General features: G+C 42.6%; 1 protein-coding gene across 1 annotated transcript; it reads right to left on the minus strand.

Annotated features, from left to right (window-relative positions):
• Window position 1: 1 nt before the first annotated feature.
• UBE2L3 (ubiquitin conjugating enzyme E2 L3) lies at window positions 2-15,819 on the minus strand. The gene is made up of 4 exons (XM_054173311.1): window positions 15,749-15,819; window positions 7,102-7,197; window positions 4,059-4,245; window positions 2-599 (listed from the first exon to the last, which is right to left on the minus strand). The coding sequence occupies exons 1-4, from the start codon at window positions 15,773-15,775 to the stop codon at window positions 445-447; spliced, it is 465 nt and encodes a 154-aa protein (XP_054029286.1). The 5' UTR covers window positions 15,776-15,819; the 3' UTR covers window positions 2-444.
• Window positions 15,820-19,940: the final 4,121 nt, after the last annotated feature.

A 19,940-nucleotide genomic window follows, 5' to 3' on the forward strand; every position in this document is an offset into this window, starting at 1 on the left:
CCCCACCCCCTAAAACATGAGTTTGGGGAGTGGAATAAAATTCAATGAAGAATTAAATGAACTCAGGAGAGTGGGAACTGTATGGAAAAAGAAGTGACAGCCACAACCTTTTCAATTTAAGGGCAGAATATAAGTCTAAGATATTTTTGATAAATTCTGACAAGAAAAAGAAAAAAAAAAAAACCAGCATACTTTAAAGAATATTGAAGCAGTGATTTTTAAACAAAGAAAGCAGAACTAGAACATCTTAAATTTTAATCCTTTCTTTACAGGTTACCTAGCCCACTTTTGATTAAGAAAACTGTAGAAAGTTAGTAACAGCCACAAGTTAACACCAAAAGGTGGCACTTGTCAATTTTCCATAGAGTCCTGCTTTACGGGGGTGTCTCAAATGCACTGCTCCGATCTTCTATCACAGGGTGCTGACATCAACTGTGTCAGGTTTTAGTCCACTGGTCGCTTTTCACCATATTTCTTTGTAAACTCTTCAGCGTTCTTACAGAATTTTTTACGGTCCTTAGAGTATTCTTCAGCTAGGTCAGCCCGAAGGGGGTGCTCGGGCTGTGGATCATTCACCAGAGCTATGAGGGACTGGATTACTGTTAAGAGAAGTATAAACACCGTCAGAGACCAAGATGGTTAATTAAAAAAAGAAATAAAATTAAAATTCAGAAAGTAAGCAAAATTCCCCATTAAGAAAAGAGCTCAATCTGCATTTAAATATGTTCCCATAAATCTAGGGTCTTTTCCAAAGCAAAGCATGAACGAGCTACAACAATATGCCAAGATTTAGTTCCATGACTGTGGATGAACACCAGCAAATTGTATTTGTAAACGAAATCAACTTCAGGAGAGACAAAAATGCACTACAAATTATTTCTGATGTACCTAACATCCTACCTGAAAACCTCTCCTACGACTAAGAGGGCAAATTTCACAGACAAGTTCATACACAAGGGATTGGGTAAAGATGGATTTTCCATCACAGAACACTTTTTTCCCCCCAACATCTGTCATGATGCTGCAGTTGTAACCAGGACTGCTTTTGGAAATCCTTTTCCCAGCTCTATTTTTTCCTGTAAGCAACAGACAATTCTTCCCTTTATCCCAAATACCTCCACCAGCAGAGGCAGGGTATTGCTCCAGTGTACACTGGGCAAGCAAATGGATGAGGACTGCAAGATGCCTTTCACCTCACTGTTCACAGCCATGTCTATGCACACTCACCTGCCACATTCAAAGGAAATGTCATTCTTAAAATAACTGAACTGTACTTGACATTAATGTAGGGAAGCTCACACAGTACAATGACATTTATTGCTGTGTTTTCCTCAGACATTCTCCCAACCACTTAAAGCCAGACCAGCAACAACAATCAGGAGTTCCCCTATCCACCCACTTAAAGGTGTCCTTGTGCCTGGGCAAGGCTACACTGGGTGGATAAACAGAAAAAGCATTTCACTGTACAACTACATTAACAATGTTCTGATTGAGTAGATGTGGGCTACCCAGAGGAAAGCAAAGCAGCATCCCAACAGTTTTTAAAGCAAGTGTAACTAAACTTCATACACAGCACACTGGAGCCAGCTGCTTCTTTCTGCACTCACCTACACCACTGACACCTGTACCACCCAGAGCAGGTTGCTCCACAACCCAGCTACACATTGTGTGAACACTCAAAAGTCTGTCTTTTGTTCTGAAGCTGCTGCTGAGCAGTTTAACTGGATTCTCCCTAGATCTGCAACACAAGTTCTTAGCATACTTATCACTCCAGCAGATGCTAGAATACCCGAGTGGCTTCTTTCAGAGCATCCATTTTTCCATGGTCATACTCTTTCCCATTTTTACCTGACAGGAATGGGGAACATCTCAAAATAAACTCTCAAAATCCAGAGAAATATGCTTGTTGCTACACTGCTAAGCAGAAGCATTTCTTACACCACAAACCAGAGTTTAAAACCAAACAAGCCACCTAAGGCAGGCAGAGCTGGTATCTGCTTAGTGCACAGGAACTCACCAGTCCTGGCCTTACAATGACTGTTGCCATATTGATGACTGCATCGGAATACTGCACATGACAATCCCCTTTCACTCAGTACAAGAGAAGAAGTGTTCCTGTGTTAAGGCTATTTAACACACAAGTCAGAAAAGATGAGGATTCTCCTAACAGGAGTTGCTTTAATACCCACAGCATCTTAAAACTATGCTGTCGCCAGCAGTCTGTTTTCATGTTAAGCATAAATTCGTAAGTACAGCGGCAAGATGTGTGTTTAGTACACGAAAGGAGAGTTAATGATTTATGATAAACTTAATCTCTCCACTTTCCTGACAGCTGACTGATCAAACCCATCGCTTTGATGCTGTGCTAATAATGCTGAATTATTTCTTGACAAAGGCTCAAGAAGCAAAACGACTGAAGCTTGTTTTCCAGCATGGAAGGAAAAAGGAATAGGCACTTGAGCAGTGAGGCTGTTGCAGGTTCAGACACTGATGTTGTAACAACAGATGCTGACACAAAAATGACTTCTTGAAGAAAGAGTTTAAAAGACAAACAAAAGACTACAACACAGCAGAATCCCAGAGATCTGCAACGTTTTGGTAACCCGTGATTTGTTCCACATTCTGACTTTAGTGTAATTTTTATTGACTCAGATTAAAAGGGAATTGCTACTTCTCAGGGAGACACCATTTCCTGCATACAAGGGATGATGAGGAGCCGAGGGACATGGTCCAACAGCTGTGTACAGGGAGATGCCAGGTTACGGTCAGACTCCATGACCTTAAGGTCTTTTCCAAGCAGGCAATTCTACGATCCTACTGCTTCAATAGTTCCAACTAAAGCTTGCTTGTGTTTCAGGCTACATAGAGACAGATCCTTCCTTAACTTAGAAGGCTCATAAGGCTAAGAAAACTTATAAGGTGTTAACAGAAGTCTTCTCCACATTGTTTCAATTTCATCTCCCCCAGGGATCTTTATCCTGTAAAATCTGGGATAAATCAACAACAAACCAGAAGATCTTCACTGACCTATTTAACAGGTTCCTTTTGCTGCCAACCCCTGTTTCCCCAACATTCAACTGCCTGATCTTTCCAAAACAACTACAGCCTTTTTTATGTCTTTGAGGTAAGATGATGCAAGCTTACGTCCTTTATGAGCATACAGAAGTACCCAAGAAGCAAACCTCCAGTAGAGCGCTGTTTACTATTAGGAACACCGATGAAATGAAAACAACCTGAAGAGAAATCTGGAAGGAAGTATTCTCCTACACAGCAAGACACTCCAGTGGCACTGAAGCTCTAGCACTGGACTAAACTGCAACTCATTTGAATTAGTCTTAAAAAAATACACTTTTTTTCCAAGGATGTTTGCTCTTTCTCTATGTACAATAATAAATGTTTCATCTCATACTAATCATTATCTGCCAGAGAACAGGCAATTCTTACCCCAACAACATCAGAGATCACACTCAGTCTGCCACAGAGCCCAGTGACACTTTTTTCCTTAAAAGATTTAAATCTTATCCAAAGACACCCTATGCATTAAGTTCTTAGATCATCGCTGCTAATTTGCATGATGATTTCAGGTTTTGTTTATGACTCCCTACATATTTCAAACCCTATGTCCAAATCGCCAAACCACATAGAGATTATAAAAGACGGAAAGCACTGAGGTTTTAGATCCTTTCTTTCAAACATCCAGACAGAGTGAACACTTCTTATGAAGGTGTTATGAAGGATCATGAAGTCATTGTTTAAAAAGAAACAGAAAACCCCTACATACAAACCACCACTACATTTTTTTAAGCATGGTGAGGACATCACCTTAATAAACTCTTCAGTCATGAAGAGCTTGAGGTTTCCTGGAAGTAGAAGTGCCACATGTCAGGGTCACCTTAGGCTCCAGTAACAGAATGAGATTCCAAGAGAATTGCACTCCTGACTCATGAGACAAACCTTACCACAAGGACTGCACCAGAAGAGCAGTGCCCAGCTGACAAGCTTTGAATTTAAATACAGAGTTTCTCAATATCCAATTCCTTCTCCATGAGCAATCCTACCTTGGTCAGTTTTGGTTGCTGGCTTCCAGTTTTCAGCACTAATTACTGGCAGACAAACCTGCCCCTTTTCATCGATGTTAGGGTGATAGATCTTTGTTTTAAATGTAATCTTAGGAGGTTTGAATGGGTATTCTGCTGGGAAGTTGATTTCGATTCTGAAGGCTCCTTTATCATATGGAGGATTGTCCTGCAACAAGAAAGCACAATGTCAAGACTCTGCCATGTTCTAATGGATACAATTCAGAAAAAGCATTCTTCAAGCCTTTGATCTACCAAATGACCTCTTTTAAAGGGACTTCCTTCCAACACATACTGCCTCGACTATGTGCCCGGAAACATCAAATCCTATTTAGTAAGAGGAGATAGAAGCTCTGCTTTTGTACTCACCCTGGAAAAAAACAACTAACATTGTTCTAAAGCTGGCTGACATCTCTGCTGGTAAGAAAGCATCCAGTCCCATTTACTCTACACTCAAGGTCCTGCCTAATAAATATTTGTATTCCCAACTTTGTATTTCAAAAAACCATCACAAACTCAGAGACACACAAACAGGAAGCACAACAAGGAAATCAGGTTTCTCCCAACCTTTATGTGGCACAAACAGCAAAGCAATTGGATTTGTCAGATTTCCCTCTATGTTCTGAGAACATTTCTGTGCTGACTACACAAAAATCTGCTGAGCATTCATTGGTACTAAAGATAGACATTCACTGTCTGCTGATGAGAACATTCTCAATTTGTATGCAGTTTTAGCACCCACTCTTATCAGATCATTTTGGAAGGAGCATGATGAGAGAACTGTGAAGTAAAGCAAAGTGGTTCTTGATGCTGAAACAAAAAACAATGCCTAGAATGTCACTTAGAAAACTTGTTAGACTATTGAAACTGCTTCAGACAGTAACCACAGAAAACAGGAGGAAGAATAAATCAGTTCTGCATTTCAAGCCTACAAAAATGAAGTATGAAGATTCATGAAGGAGGACAAGAGTTCCCAGTTGGTGTGAAGTATAATCACACATTCTGTGTCCAGTTCTGTTGTCCCCAGCATAAGAAGGACACAGAGCTGTTGCCGCGAGTCCAGAGGAGGGCCACAAAGATGACCCAAGGGTTGGAGCACCTCTGCTGTGAGGATAGGCTGAGGGAGCTGAGGGTGTTCAGCCTGGAGAGATGACGACTCTGGGGGAACCTTAGAACTGCCTTCCAATAGCTGAAGGGATCCTACAGGAAGGGGGGCCTTCATAAGGGTGTCTAGCAGTAGGAAAAGCAGGAATGGTTTGAAGCTGAGGGAGAGTAGGACCAGAGTAGATCTTAAGGAGAAGTTCTTCAGTACAAGGGTGCTGAGATCCTGGAATAGGCTGCCCAGGGAGGTTGCGGAGGCCTCCTCCCTGAAGGTATTTAAGGCCAGGCTGGATGAGGCCTTGAGCAGCTGAGTCTAGTTGAGAAGTGTCCCTGCCCATGGCAGGAGGTTGAAGTAGATTATCTCTGAGGTCCCTTCCAACCTAAGCCATTCTAGGATTCTATGATTCATTACCAACCAGACCATTTACTGCAATCAAACCCACTCCAGAAGGCTTACCAACATTTGGGGGTGGGGAGCATTTTATTAAAACACTATTCAAGAGAAAACATTGAGTTTCAGTTTCAGCCATATGGTTGAGTGTTTCTAAGAAATGCAGCACCATTTCAGCAGTGAAGAGCTAACTAGAGTCACTTTACAATCTCTTTGTATCCAAGCAATCCAACAACTTTTGGTGGTGGTGACAACTTTAGCAGTTAGTGTGCTCTCCCCCCACAGCTCACTTGTTCTGGCCTCCAGATGATACTACAATTTGTGAACATGTTCAGTTCACCTGGCTTAAAAATGTCCATTTTCTGCTTGACTCCCAGTCAGAACAGTTCCTCTCTAACTATTAGAGTTTATTGACACACATTGTTTCTCAGCTCAGTCAAATCTTAATGTCAAGTCCTGCTTGCTTGATTTGCAAGAGTAGCCTCAGCCACTCAAAGGAACTGCTTGCAGGAATAAAAGTAAACAGAAAACTAAGGATATTTCTGCTGTATTGAAAGTGCAAGGGCCCAGCCATTCTCTCAGAATTCAGGAACACCTTCCAACTAACAAAGAAGAGGCACTGCTAAAGAGGGTTTCAAAGTGTTGCAATAAAAGGACAGATTTACAGTAGCTGAGGGATCCTTTTTGGTAGCACCTAAAGAAATGCAGAACTGATGACCTAGTGGCACAACAACTCTTGCTGCAGTCTTCAAAGCAGCTCATGTAACAAAGAGCATGGGCCATGTTAGTGGAAAAACAGGAGGTGAAAATCCAAGTGACTTTCAACCAAGGAATTCAGCATGCTAGATTTCCTGCTTTCTCCTTAGTAACAAATCTCTATTTGACTAATATAAGTGGTTAGCTACTTCATGTAGATTTTGCACTTCAAGCTTGAATGTAATAAACTACAAACTTAATTTGCCTTCCCCTTCCAACACCTCTTCCAAGTAACCCAGTGCCACCACTGAGTCCACAGCTCTTGCTGGTGGCAATTTTGTGTCAGATCAAGCCTACAATTTTGAACCATCCACGTGCAGAAAATGATCAGAGAAGCCTGGAACTCCTTGCAATCACAGGTGGATTTTTCTTTAGTTGAGTGTCTTCTGTGGTTTGCTCTAGAAAAGTCTGATAATGTCAGTAGGTGTTCCTTCTAACTAAAATGTGACAGGAAGATTACTGTGTTTGCTCCAGATTCCACAAGATGCCTGAAGAGAAGCAAGAATTAAATCCAGGAGCACATCTCACCACTCAGAGAAGGTTTCCAGTGCTGCAGTATAATCTATATAAAACTCATCTTGTAGTTATAAACAATGACCTTCTGCACAAAGCCCCAACTCTGGAAGCCAGGTTTTTATAATAAGAAAAAGATTTTTGCCAGGGTTCAGAATTGATCTCCTGGTCACCAGCAATGCTACTAAACTCTGGATTTAGGAGATACAAATGGTCCTCAGTCTATTTTAAAGCTCATTAGAATAAGGAACAATCTATACTCACAGGAACAATAAGCCCTTGCCAGGTCAATAAATTAGCTTCATCAACCTGGATATTACGGAAGTTTTTCATTCCACATTTGCGGATTTCTTCAAGCTCCTGGAAAGCAACCAGAGAGGTAAGTGAATAACAGCATGAAGTGAAGATGCTCACATTTAGTTTTCAAAATGATTAGTGGTCAGTACGGGTTTCTCTACTGTTAAAGCAGCTGGAGGTTGCAGTGGTGGTAATCCACACAAATGAGAAACAGAATTTTGTACCTGTGAGAAATTAAAATCCTCTGATAAAAACACACAAACCACCCAACTTTTTTTTTTACGGTGTCATGAAAATACAGAAGTTGCTTGTTCTTAAGATCACTACAGACACAGGAGTATTTAAAAAGTGCATTTAAAATGCTTTTATACCTCCAGTGCAAGTTAGTGCCTTTGGTAGCATCCTATTCACTATGAAGCATAAGAATAAAGTTCAACATAGGGCTTGCCTGAAGGAAACTAGTGTTGTGGAAGAATTATTTGGTAACAGTTTAAAACATGGATAAAGTCAGTGAACAGGCCCATTATTTCAACTGAAAATTGAATTCCTGCATGCTCAGCTTCACTTCTCTGGGTTTGCATCAATTATCTAAGCCATACTAGTCCCTATTTAGATCAAGAACTCAAGAGACACAGCTTTATCTCTGCTTTTGTACCTCAATGTTAACAGTACACATTAAGGTACCTTTGTAGCTGTATCACACTTGCACAAGCTGTTTCTGCACCAATTCCTCACCAAACAATTTTTGATCTGTTAGAGATCTAGGAAGCACCACAACAAGTATTGAAACATTTTAATATTTAAAAGTATATATAATCCCTAGTGCAGCAACTGCTTCCTGGACTAAAACCAAACAAGGTTTCACTGTTTCATTCCACACCTCCCCCCCAGTTTTAGCCCTTTCGCATTAAATTCAGAAGGGTTAGCCTGAAAGAGAATTTAACTGAATTCAAATTCAAAAGTCATCCACAGTGAGCTATAAAACTTTCCCAGTGCTTTCAAAGCTGAAGCACACGCCTGCATGTCCACATAGGTTAGGAAAAATGTTGCTTATACAGCAACCTTGGTGCCCTCTGCCAGCACACAGTTCTTCCCTGGCTGCTGGCATATTTGCAAAGCTGGGCTGTATATGATGATAATAAAAACACCAACTACAAGCAAAGGCACCACACACTGAAAAACTAAATCCAGCAGTTTTCCCAATACAAGGGAACCTCTGTGTTCATCTTAGATCAAACCCCTCTGCATCTGACTGCGGGAGATTTAATACTTGCAGTAATCTCTTGCATAAACTTATCATCATGATAAAATGCAAACCCAAAGGGAAAATGAGATTTCCAGATGCACATGAAACAAAGCACATGACAGCCACACATCAGATGAACATTTACATTCCCACCCACTGCACCTATGAAAGCAAGGGCACACTGGGAACACAGCAGTTTAACCTTGGAGTCTTGAATATTGAACTGATGCCCAGCACAATCCTCACGACTCTAAAATGGACTATTTAGTCTAGACCTGTGGATTAATCCTCAAATTCCACTGCTGCTAGATTTATGCAACATCACAGACAGTTGGGTGCTTTTTTAAAAAAGCCTAAGAGGATTATTTTATTTCCTTAGAGCAGGAAAACATAAAACCTACCAAAAATAATCCCATGAAGCACATTTGTAAGGATACAGAGAAAACCATACTATTCAAAAGCAAATAACCTTTATTATCACAGCTATAAGAGATCCTTTATGATCCCTAAACCTGCAAATCCACACAGTGCCTTACAGCTGGCTTTGGATGCTCGGTGCACACAAAGCAGCAGCTCAGGAGAGCCTGACCCACTCCAGACCAATTGTCCCCTGATAAGGGCAGGAGAGCAAAGTCCTGGCAAACCACTACCCCACGGGCTGTAAAAGGGATAAATCCCATTCCACACTAGATGTAGCACATCAAACACTGGAAGCAAAATAAGCTAATTAACCAGTAGGTATTTAAGCACGAATAAACATGCACCACAAGTGCCTTCACTCTAAAACAAGGAAATGAGAATGGGTTTTGACAATTTTCTTGTTACTGTTATTAAACCCACAGTACATACAACAGAAATTTCCCCCATAATGTCCCAGGAGGTGTGCAGCTTCCACACACCTTTTCTCACAGGTTCATTACACTTCTGGCCCAGAGAACAATTGCCCAGACACAGAAAATAGGGAGTACTATAACTCTAATTCACGTATGTTACTAAGCTAATAAAACAAATTAGGAGAGCATGGCTTCACATCACTGGAAAATTAAACACCTACAGTTTATAATTAGATTCAGGTTAGAAAAAAAAGTGGATGCTGAATTAAGAAATGCACAAAACCAGCACAGAGATGATCACAAAATGATAAATCTTTGTATGAAAGCAAAGTTTAAACCAAATATGCATATTGCTCCCCATTTCCCCCTCAATTCCACCACATGACAGAGGGAATTAAATGGCCTAGAAGACACTAAAGCAGTAGCTGAAAATTATTTGGGACATCTTTCTCTTCAAACTGACACATGAAGCCTTTGCAGGAATTCACTCTCAAAATCAAACCAGTGTTGAATTATGCTGAGGTATCAGGGCTGTATCCCATGTTTCCTTTCTGCTGCCTTGAGTCCTGTGATAGTAACTGACAAGCAAAAAAATGGGACAGATGGGAACAAACTAGGCAACTCTTCTCACACACAGGAAGATCATAGACAATCAAGCCTATCTTAGCAGAGGACTTGCCCAAACTACACCCTTAAGAGATTCAAATTGGTAAAAGAAATGATTTTTTTTTTTATACTGGAAGTGTTTGAGATAAATTCTCTTATTTTTAAACAGGAGGGGTTTTGTTATTACTGGCATTTTGGGGTTGGTTTTGTACTTTCTTTTTTCCCTTACTGTTATTCCCAAAAATGCAATGTAATGCTCAAGTTAAACTTTCAGGGGTTTTGTGTCTAGCGCATCAGGAGTAGCAAGAGATTTAGCATTCACAATTTGAGGATGTGAGGAGGGGTGGTTTTGGTTTCTCTCTGACACCTGCCACAACCCTTAATAAAGATCTAACTGCCTCAGAGGTACAGAGGCAGACACAACTACAGTATAAACGCACTGTTAAAAAAAGTGAATGAGCTACTGGATACTTTCAAACAGTACAGATTAGAAGTTAATACTGCATCTAACATCATCTTGAGCAACTCCAAAGGGACAAAAATTATGTTATGAGGTAAGAGGATACCATCCAGAAATTAATTTCAAAATAATACTTCAGGGCCTATGCAGACAGTAAACAGATTAATTCCTTTTCTTGTCCTCCACCCCTTAATTTTGTCAAGTAACATAGTTAAAGGAATGCAGGAGGAGTGTAACTAAAGGCTAGCAGACTGCAGTACAAATTTCAATCAGTTTTCCTTCCCCACTCTGTTATCAACCTTGCACATAACCTTGCTGCATTCAATTCCCCATCAGTAAAACAAAAATGTCACATTTCACAGGGCTCTCTGGAGAGGTGATGTTTGTAGTCTGGATATGCTCAGAGGAAGCATTAGACGCAGCACTTGAAATGTTTCAGAGGTAGTATCTGATCTTCAAGTATAATGCTGAAGGTAGTTATAGAAGTATCTACTACCTCTCATACATCTCAATAAGGATTTAAAATGTTTGTTTTCAATGTTGTGTAATCATTTCCACTGTTCAAAGCAAAACTTAAATGCTTGAAATTAAAATAAGTGACATCAGCCTAAAATGTAGTTAAGTCTTTTAAAAGCCCTGCACCTCCAATTGCTTTGCCCATACAGCTTTCAAGTGTTGGGACTTCTCCAAAAAAAACCAAACCAGATGGGGAAACAGGGTGAAGAGTTGCAAGAGTGCAACCCAGGAATACAGGAATAAGCTTAAGAGCTCATACTGACTTCAGTGAGCTCTGTATTGAGCCCAGAATGCTATTAAATGCACAAAGAAAAACAAGTCTACAGCAGTAACTCCAAGCCACAAACCTGCTGTTTATGCTTACCTTGTTTATAAACACCTTTTCTAAATCAAGTGTCACAAAGCTAAACAGGCTTCAAGACACTGATAAGAAACCAGTTTTACTTCTGAAATCCCACACAGCATAGAGAGGTTTAAATACTTTAGAAGAAAATTTTACACACAGAAAAATGGCAAAACTAACTCAAAAAACCCAAACAGCTTCTAGCTTTCATAAGAACGGCTATTAACTTTCCTTTGCAGCATTACAACTCCTGCATACTCATATGCCTTTTACTTACTGAGTAATTCTAGGTTTTGGCAAAGTATTTTCATTTCATTAAAAATCCTTTTGTCAATTCCCAGTTTCAAAAAGGGAAAATGAATCAGAATTCTCACTTCTGCATGACAAACACACAATGCTCAAAAACTGTATTACCATTCTTACTGGGAATGAATGTTTGGCCAGTTCAGAACTAGTTTTCAAATGTCAAATCCCTTTATCTGAAGGGCTGGAGAGTTGACAGGACCACAGCAAACTGGAGATCACAGGCCATCCACAGCAGGTACCTGGGTGTGGCCTGGTCTTTTATGTTTTATCATGGACTTCAACAATTGCATAAATGTTTGACTGTGCAATTATGGGAGCAGAGTAAAACCAGTAAGATTAAAATAATTCTCTACATGGCTCACTTGATGTGTGAAGCGTTGTTTGCTCTTCAAATCCGATTTCAATTTTTAACACTGAAGATACTTGTGGATGTGGAGCAATCAGGGAACAAAAGCACAGATCTCACAGGTACAGTCACTCAGTCTTGTGGCAGATCGGCACACGGGGCCAGGACAGCCTTCTCAAAGACTACCTAAAAACACCTACTGAAAATGCACCTCAGCAGCATGTAGCATTACACTGAGTCTGTACTATGACTGTCCAGCCCCAAAATAGCCTCTTTGCAGCTAGCCACTAGCTCTCCACATGGCGTGTAGCTACAGACCTCGCCCAGAGAACGGCTTGGTTTACGGTGGTGGGTAGCAACTGTGAAAAGTATTTAACTGACATCTCTGGCATGGCTCCTGGAGATCAGTGTCCACAATCAGACACATTTGGAGACAATTCGCTTTTTTATGAGAGAGGGTCATGAAGCAAAATAATTGTATTTTAAAAAGAAACCTCCCACCCTTACCTAAATATATTTACTCCGTTTGCCTGGTTTTACCCTGGTAGATTGTCCGTAACAACATATCCTTGACAAAGACTGCTTTATTCTCACCTCTCACATTACATGAGGAGTCAAGAGCTAACAACTGTGGCTCTTTGAAGAGGTGTAATGGCGTCTCATAGATCAAAACTCCACCTCAGATGTCACTGTAATATGATTCATGTTTATTTCACGATTTCACTAACTTAGGTGTGCTCCTGGGAAGGGCAAACCTCCACAGATGTTTCTCTAAATCAGTAGAGAAAACTTCAGTGAGATCATATGATGGCAGAAACAGGCCACAAATAAGGCCTTTGGCCTAGGAGATGTGCTTTGCTAACAGAGACCCTGAGATAACAAGACAATTGTTCTGGTTATAACCTGACTTTGTGTTTTAAAACGAACTGTCCAAGTACAACGGCAAACATGTAGCAAGTCTGTCACAAGGAGGTTTGCAATACATGTGGCTTCCACAATCTGACAAGGACACCCATTTCCATCTGGAAGCTGGAAATTACACTCCTACTCCCAGTTTCCTGGGACAGGCAGACAGTCAGTTATTATGAACTAACTACATCCAGTCACTTTGAGCCACTGTAATTAATATGAATAACTATGATGCATGACACGAGAGCAGAAAAAATGCTCTACTTAAAAACGTTGGCAAGACCTTAAGGAAATGGAAATTGCTTTATTTTATGTGACCTGCAAAAGGTTCAAAGTTTATTTTCACTTGATATTTAGCTCAAAGACAGTTAATGCTTAGCCTAAATTATTTTAAACATAATTGAGTGACATACTGGAATAGTCCATTTCCTTTAGCTATAATCACTCATTATCTTATGACCTGGAGAAAGGCACCCACAGACTCTTCTACATTGCAAAACTTCAAGTGAAAGACTTTTAAAAGTGAATCCGTGAATTCAGAACTTAATTGTATCAAGTTGGTCCACATGCAAGTTTGGACCCTCAAAACATCATGCTGCAGCAATTCAGATGACATCATCTGGTGGAGAGAGCTCTACTCTGTTCCTACTGAGATGAATGGCAAAACTCAAGGCCACTGGGGCTGACTTGACTTCCCAGAAAGCAGGAAGGTGGCTGCTTTTTAACAGCCTTCACAAGTCTCATGATACAGCATCTCACAGTTCTGGAACCAGCACAGAAACCACACATAACATGCACAACCCACAAACATCAGGACACAGAAATGAAAGTAAAAATGTAAGAGGGAAGTTATCAATGTCTCCCTCCTTCCTACACCACTCCCTCTGAGAGGCAACTGCCACACCACCCTTCTAGAAAAGAAGGTCACATAATCAACAACTATTTTGATGGCATTTTAGTGAAAGATTAAAATCCTAACATTTTAGAAATAAAGGGGACCTGCGGAGGGGGCTGAAAAGTGAGCAGCACTGCAGATAACAAGAACAAATTTTCTTGCCTCTCCGATTCTTAAGTTCTGTTTTAAAGAGAAGAAATAATTGGAAATATTTTTCCCCTACCAGAGGAACAGTGATATTCTTTTGTACAAGTAATGCCTCCTTATTTTTTTTTTCAGAACAGGCAGGAAAGCTGCCCTATGAAACCAGACATTTAAATAGTTGATTACTATCTGAAGCTAAAAGGACTTTTATTTGAGTATAAAGCAACAGATCTATTATGATATTAAAGCTGTAATAAAACACAACAGATATTAAAAATGGGAAAAAATACAAACGAATGCCAGCTCATCAAGATCCTTAGGGGAACTAAAGGCTTATGCTACTGAATTAATATATATGTGAATGACTGTAGAGACTATTTCATGGAATCGTAGAATTGTTAGGGTTGGAAGGGACCACATGGATCATCTAGTTCCCACCCCTCACACTAGATCAGGTTGTACAGAGCCACATCCAGCCTGGCCTTTAAAACCTCCAGGGATGGGGCTTCCACCACCTCCCTGGGCAACCTGTTCCAGTGTCTCATCACCTTCATGGTGAAGAATTTCTTTCTACCATATTTCATTTGTGATCACTCCACAGCACACTTAAAACACCAGCACTTGCCTCATGAAAGCACTGCTGAGCTACTGGTTTCTTAGAAAATAACCAAGTTGTAACAGTTAATTATGTATCTGCACAATCAAGGAAATGCAATTTCAAAACACGCCCTACACCTCCTAGTGAAATCCCAGCCCTATGAGGGGTCTACGCCCTTTAAGGCAGGATACTATAAGAAGTTTAATAGTATCATCATACACCTGTCAAAGCCTAGTGCACAGCTACACTGCACCCCACAGGTTCAGGTTTTCATCAGGGCTCAAACACCACCCAACAGATACACAGGGCCTTTCCTCTACATTACACAGGACTGCCCTGTCAAGTGCATTGATTTACATTACAGGCACTTTGCATGCAAATACCATAAGGTATTGCCGTGGCATTTTACAGATGACTAAACTTCACGCCACTATGGATGCACGTCCTAGGCAAACCCTACTGCGTACAGTTTGTGACCTTAATTGGCAATTATATACAAGACATAAAATAAACTTCTATGCTTTGAGGGGGATTGTGGTCATCGTTTTCTAAGAAGTACCTTACTCCTCAAGCAAAACGATGGGAACACACATCCCAAACAGCGTTTTGCAATAAACTATGCCTACTCTTCCAGCTGAGGCCGAGGTTACAAGTATCACCCGCACTTTAGCACAAATAAAATGAAGACAAAAACATTATCACGTCTGCAGTGAATGAGGAAACTTCTGAACCCAAGTCCACATTTCAGTGTGATAAACCTCTTACTCATACAAGGAAGAAGTTACTCTCCGAAACAACGAAAATCAAATTATTTCACCCAGAGCGTTCGGGGAATGTTCCTCACCAAAGGAAGTGCGGGGAAAGGGGAGAACCCCCACCCCTAGGAAGTGGGGAGAGGGCGCTTCCCCGCCGAGCCCTCACCACGGGCCCAGCTGAGGACCGCGCCGCAACTGCGGCACCGCCTGCGGCGGCGGGACCCCTCACGGCGCCCCGGGGATTGCCCCGGCCCCGGGCAGGAGCCGAGGCGTCCCAACAACGGCGTTTCCTTCCCCCCCAGCCCTTCCTCTTTGCTTAGTCACCGCAGGAGCCCCCCGAGGGAGGGGGACGCGGCGGCCCGCGGCGCTCGCCGAACGCCCCACCCAGCCCCGAGCGACGGCTAGGGGGCCGCGAGGCGCCGCCGGAGCCCAGGAAGGCGGCGAGGGAAACAGCAAGGCCCCTCACGGCCGCGGCCTAGGTGCCGGCTGTTCTCGTTCCGGTCGCTCCGGCCCAGGGTGCCACCGAGAGTAACGGAGAAGACCACCCCACTGGGCCGCGGTGGGGAGACGACTCCCCACACCTGGAGGGGCGCCGAGTCGGAGTGGAGGTGCTCGGCACCGCCCGCCAGCCCTTCCCGACGCAGCGCTGGCTGTTACCTTCATCAGCCTCCTGCTGGCCGCCATCTTGGCTCTGCTACTGCCGCCCCACAATGCATGGCGGCAGCGGGCAGGGCGCTAAAGCCCTGCGCTTCCTGGGGCTGGTGGGTAGGGGCGGGGCGGCAGCGCCGGGCGAGGGCCGGCTCGGGCCCGCCCCGCCTGGACGGGTCGCGCGCGACTCCAGTGCCCCGTGTCCCTGTCAGAGCCGGGGAGGGGGCGCGAGCGCGAGGCGGTGTTCCTCACAGCGGCTTGGGCAGTGCCGGTGTAGGGCGGGAAGGCAGGAAAGGCTCCGTGCCGGCCCACAGCCCACCAGGCTCGGACCTGCTGCGGCCTGGCGAGCCCCTAGGCGGCGAAGACTCCTGCAGCATCCTCTCTCTGAGGACCAGTTGCCGGCCTTCCTTCGATATTCGGTCTTCTGTCCGAATACATTTTTAAATCATCAATGCTTTAAAATACTGGTGTGTATTATTTTAGTTACTGCGCATCAGCCCAAATTCGGCATTGGCTGCCTTCTAGGGAAGGACAACCACCTGTAGTTGCAGGTTTCATCATGCAAGCTCGCACTCCATTTAGAGGCCTTTACAACCTTTGTTTCATAGTTTCTTAGAATACTCTGAAAAGGGAAGAGAGCAAGCTTCCAGAAGAGGTACCTGCCCAGAGAAGCCATCCCAGAGCTGCTCCCACCTCTCAAATTCCATCACCGGCTTTACCAAGACCAGTTCAACTCAGCCTTGCTCCTGAGCTTCTAGTCTGCTGTGGCCAGCCAGAATCTCTTAGAGAAAAGAAAGATCTGGAAGAGGAGATAACATCACTGTCAGTTTTAATCAAGACTGTAAGTTGCCATGTGTGCTTTAATTGCAACTCCTTTCCAGCTCTGATCCTCCCCAGCTGGCCTCTAGCAACCACTGTAGGAGCAGTTCAGATGTCTAACCAAAGGCATCCAATGTCCCATCAGGTGCCCTAAGGTATCCAAGACACAGGGCTAGCAGATATGGCACAGGACATAAGTTACTATACTATGTGACATCTAAAATGCCACCAGATATCTGTGTCCAGGCACCTGACTCCCTAAAACATTCCCAGCTGAGTCAGTGTACTCACGATTGACTCCAATAATGTGTTGCCTTATTTGCCCTTCCCTTCTGCCTCCTGTTGGTTTATGTCCTCACTTGCTCTATGGAACGTGTCACCTGTAAAAATGCTAAACTCTAAAGTAAGCATTACAGACTCAGACAATCTGAAGAAGATAATTTGAGTATTACAGAAGGCTTTCAACAGCTTGTAACAGTGCAACAACAGCTGTTAATTCTGAAGCACAGGACTTTAGTATCTTACCTTAAAATGGCTCTCTGAAGGATAGTCAATATTTTCCATTAATATAGTGCTTATTGCTCCAAAATTCAATCAACATTTGTTAATCAAGTAAACTACACAGCATCACCAACAACCAACTTAATACCTACTTCAGATGGGTATTATGAAATGGTTTGTTAACAGTTATGATGTTAAACATGTTTGAAGATTGTCATAACTTTATTCTATCAGATACTTAAAGATTATTCATTTTCTCAAGGAAAATGGAGTCAGAAGAAACTGAAAGTGGCAGCCCATCCTGCTGAAGTAGCAGAGAGACCTAAAGCAAAGGTGTGTGCTGACTGTCTGGTGGAGTTACATGCCAGGCAGGTACTTGAGAGTATGATGATTTAAAAATGCTGATATCTGACAAATGGGCTAGTTCAGATATGATTCTGAAATGTAGAAATACCTAAATCTGATACCATGGAAACCTGGAAGAACAGTTCTTACAATTTATTTTCCAGATGTCTACAAATACAGAACCATAGAACTGTTGAGGTTAGAAGAGACCTTTGAGATCAAGTCCAACCACTTGCCTAGAGCTCACAATCCCACCACTACTGCTAAGGCACTACCACTGAACCACATCCCTCAGCACCACATCCACCCTGTTTCCACCACCTCCCTGGGCGGCCTGTTCCAATGTTTAAGAACCCTGTCTGTGAAGAAATTTGTCCTAGTATCTAACCTGACCCTCCTCTGACACAACTTGAGGCCATTGCCTCTTGTGCTGTCACTTGTTGCGTGTATCCCACAGGTAAATCCAGACCCACATAGTCATGACACCTTCACCAGCACCAATTCATTTCCATGGCATAGCTGCTGCTGGAACAGGATAGCCTGATGGGCCAAGGAGAACGCTTTCAAACTTCACAACATCACTCTGGTCTATCACTTTTCCCTCCTTGTTTGGTGCCCAGTGCAGTGGCCACATGCAGCTTTGCTTTTTCTGGCATGGCTGATGTTGTGGCACGGCTGGTGATGAGACACAACACCCTGCATGGGTACAAAATTGATGTAACCACTTCTGCAAAGCCAGCAAACCAGTGGCGATGGAAAAAGAAAGAGGCCCATGGGATTAATGCCCAACTCTGATCTTTGCTTTTGCCTGCTGCTGGGCACCTGCAAGCCTGGGGAGCCTTCAGGAGCCAGGAGGCACAAGCAGTTTTCCCAGAGTTATGACCACCTTCTTTGTGGCTACAAAACCCAAGTTGCTTCAGACACTGTCTTCATTTCTTTATTTGCCAAAATTCTGTTCTTATCTTTATTTGATTGCATAATCTTCCAAGACCATCATATTCTCTAAACGTGTTTATTTGGGTTTTTGTTGTGTGGTTTGTTTCTAACCCCCCCTGGTTTGTTTCCACCCTCCCTCCCTCCAAGAGACACATAGCTGCTTCACACAAGAAACAATACTAAAGCGCCACAAGGGATTCTGCATTTCCTATCTATAATTTTAATCCATGATTCTAGAGCTTGTAAGAGAGAGTCAGAAGTATCTGGGATAATTATAAGATAATCTGCATTTCCTTTGGCAAGACAAGAATCACCACCCACACTATCACTAACAATAGCCCAGCCACTTCTGAAGAAATTGTTGACTGTAGCTGTCCTCACAAATTGCAGAAATCCTTTATTACAGCAGGGGGTTTGAGAAATTTCCACAGAACTGGTCACATTTCATGTACCTCCTGCCAATATCTATCTTCAGACTGGATGCAGAGCACATCCCACAGTGCTACACTGATCTTGTTTACAAACTCTTGGTTCTGGATCACTCTTGGATGCTGGTTGTTGGCGGCCATGATGCTGTCATACAGTCTTGGAGGAATTTCCTTTCAGACATGTCATCAGCCACAGCAGGGGAGGTTCAGATTGGATGCTGGGAAATATTTTTTCATAGAAATTGAAATGGTCTGCCTAGGACAGTGCTGGAGTCACCAGCCCTGGAAGTATTTAAGCAATGTGTGGAACTGGTGCTTGAGTACATGGTTTAGTGTTGACCCTTCAGTGCTGGGTTGAGGGTTGGAGTGGATGAGCTTTGAGGTCTCTTCTAACCAGATGTATTCTGTGATTCTGTGACCTCCTGTTAGCAACAATACCCAGGTCATTAGTCAGACTGAGTTTCAGATGCTTCTGCATTTTTGTAGTTTCCAGGTTGTATCCACTATTTTACTTGACTATTAAGAGTGTTCAGAATCACAGAATATTAGGGGTTGGAAGGGACCTTGAAAGATCATTCAGTCCAACTCCCTTGCCAGAGGAGGACCACTTAGGGCAGGTAATACAGGAACACATCCAAGCAGGTTTTGAAAGTTTCCAGAGAAGGAGACTCCACAACCTCTCTGGGCAGCCTGCTCCAGGGCTCCAGCACCCTGACATACAGATTTTAGTGCTTATCTTGCAATATCTTCAACAGACTGGACACTATATTTATGCCTGCCCACTCCCAAAGGTAACTTTCTATCACATTTTCACTGTTTTAAGGAAGTGTTCAAAAAAGAAATTGTGTAAGTAGACCTTCTGAAGAAACTTTCTGAGCCACAACAGCCCAGCTCTTAAAACTTTCAGAAAAAAAAAATAATTTAGTTGCTTTACTGTTACAAGGTGGCCATCTGAAAGAAAAAAGTCTCATGAAAACTGAAGGGGAGGAGGAAAGAATAATTTTATTGCTGTATGAAACCTTGGCACCCTGACATGTTGCTTACCAGATCAACAGGTCTATACACATCGAGAATCATAGAATGGCTTAGGCTGGCTCAGAGATCATCTACTCCAATCTCCCTAACATGGGCCAGGGATACCTCTCACCTAGGCTTGGCTGTTCAAGGCCTCA

The sequence above is a fragment of the Dryobates pubescens genome, chromosome 25 (genome assembly GCF_014839835.1).
Source record: "Dryobates pubescens isolate bDryPub1 chromosome 25, bDryPub1.pri, whole genome shotgun sequence".
Taxonomy (NCBI): domain Eukaryota; kingdom Metazoa; phylum Chordata; class Aves; order Piciformes; family Picidae; genus Dryobates; species Dryobates pubescens.

What these genes read in the sequence shown, in the direction of transcription:
- UBE2L3 (XM_054173311.1), bottom strand. Translation starts at nt 15,775, where the DNA reads ATGGCGGCCAGCAGGAGGCTGATGAAG. An exon ending in CCAGCAGGAGGCTGATGAAG is followed by an intron (nt 7,198 to 15,748) that starts GTAACAGCCAGC and finishes GTTGCTTTCCAG; the next exon opens with GAGCTTGAAGAAATCCGCAA. An exon ending in AGCAACCAAAACTGACCAAG is followed by an intron (nt 600 to 4,058) that starts GTAGGATTGCTC and finishes TTCTCTTAACAG; the next exon opens with TAATCCAGTCCCTCATAGCT.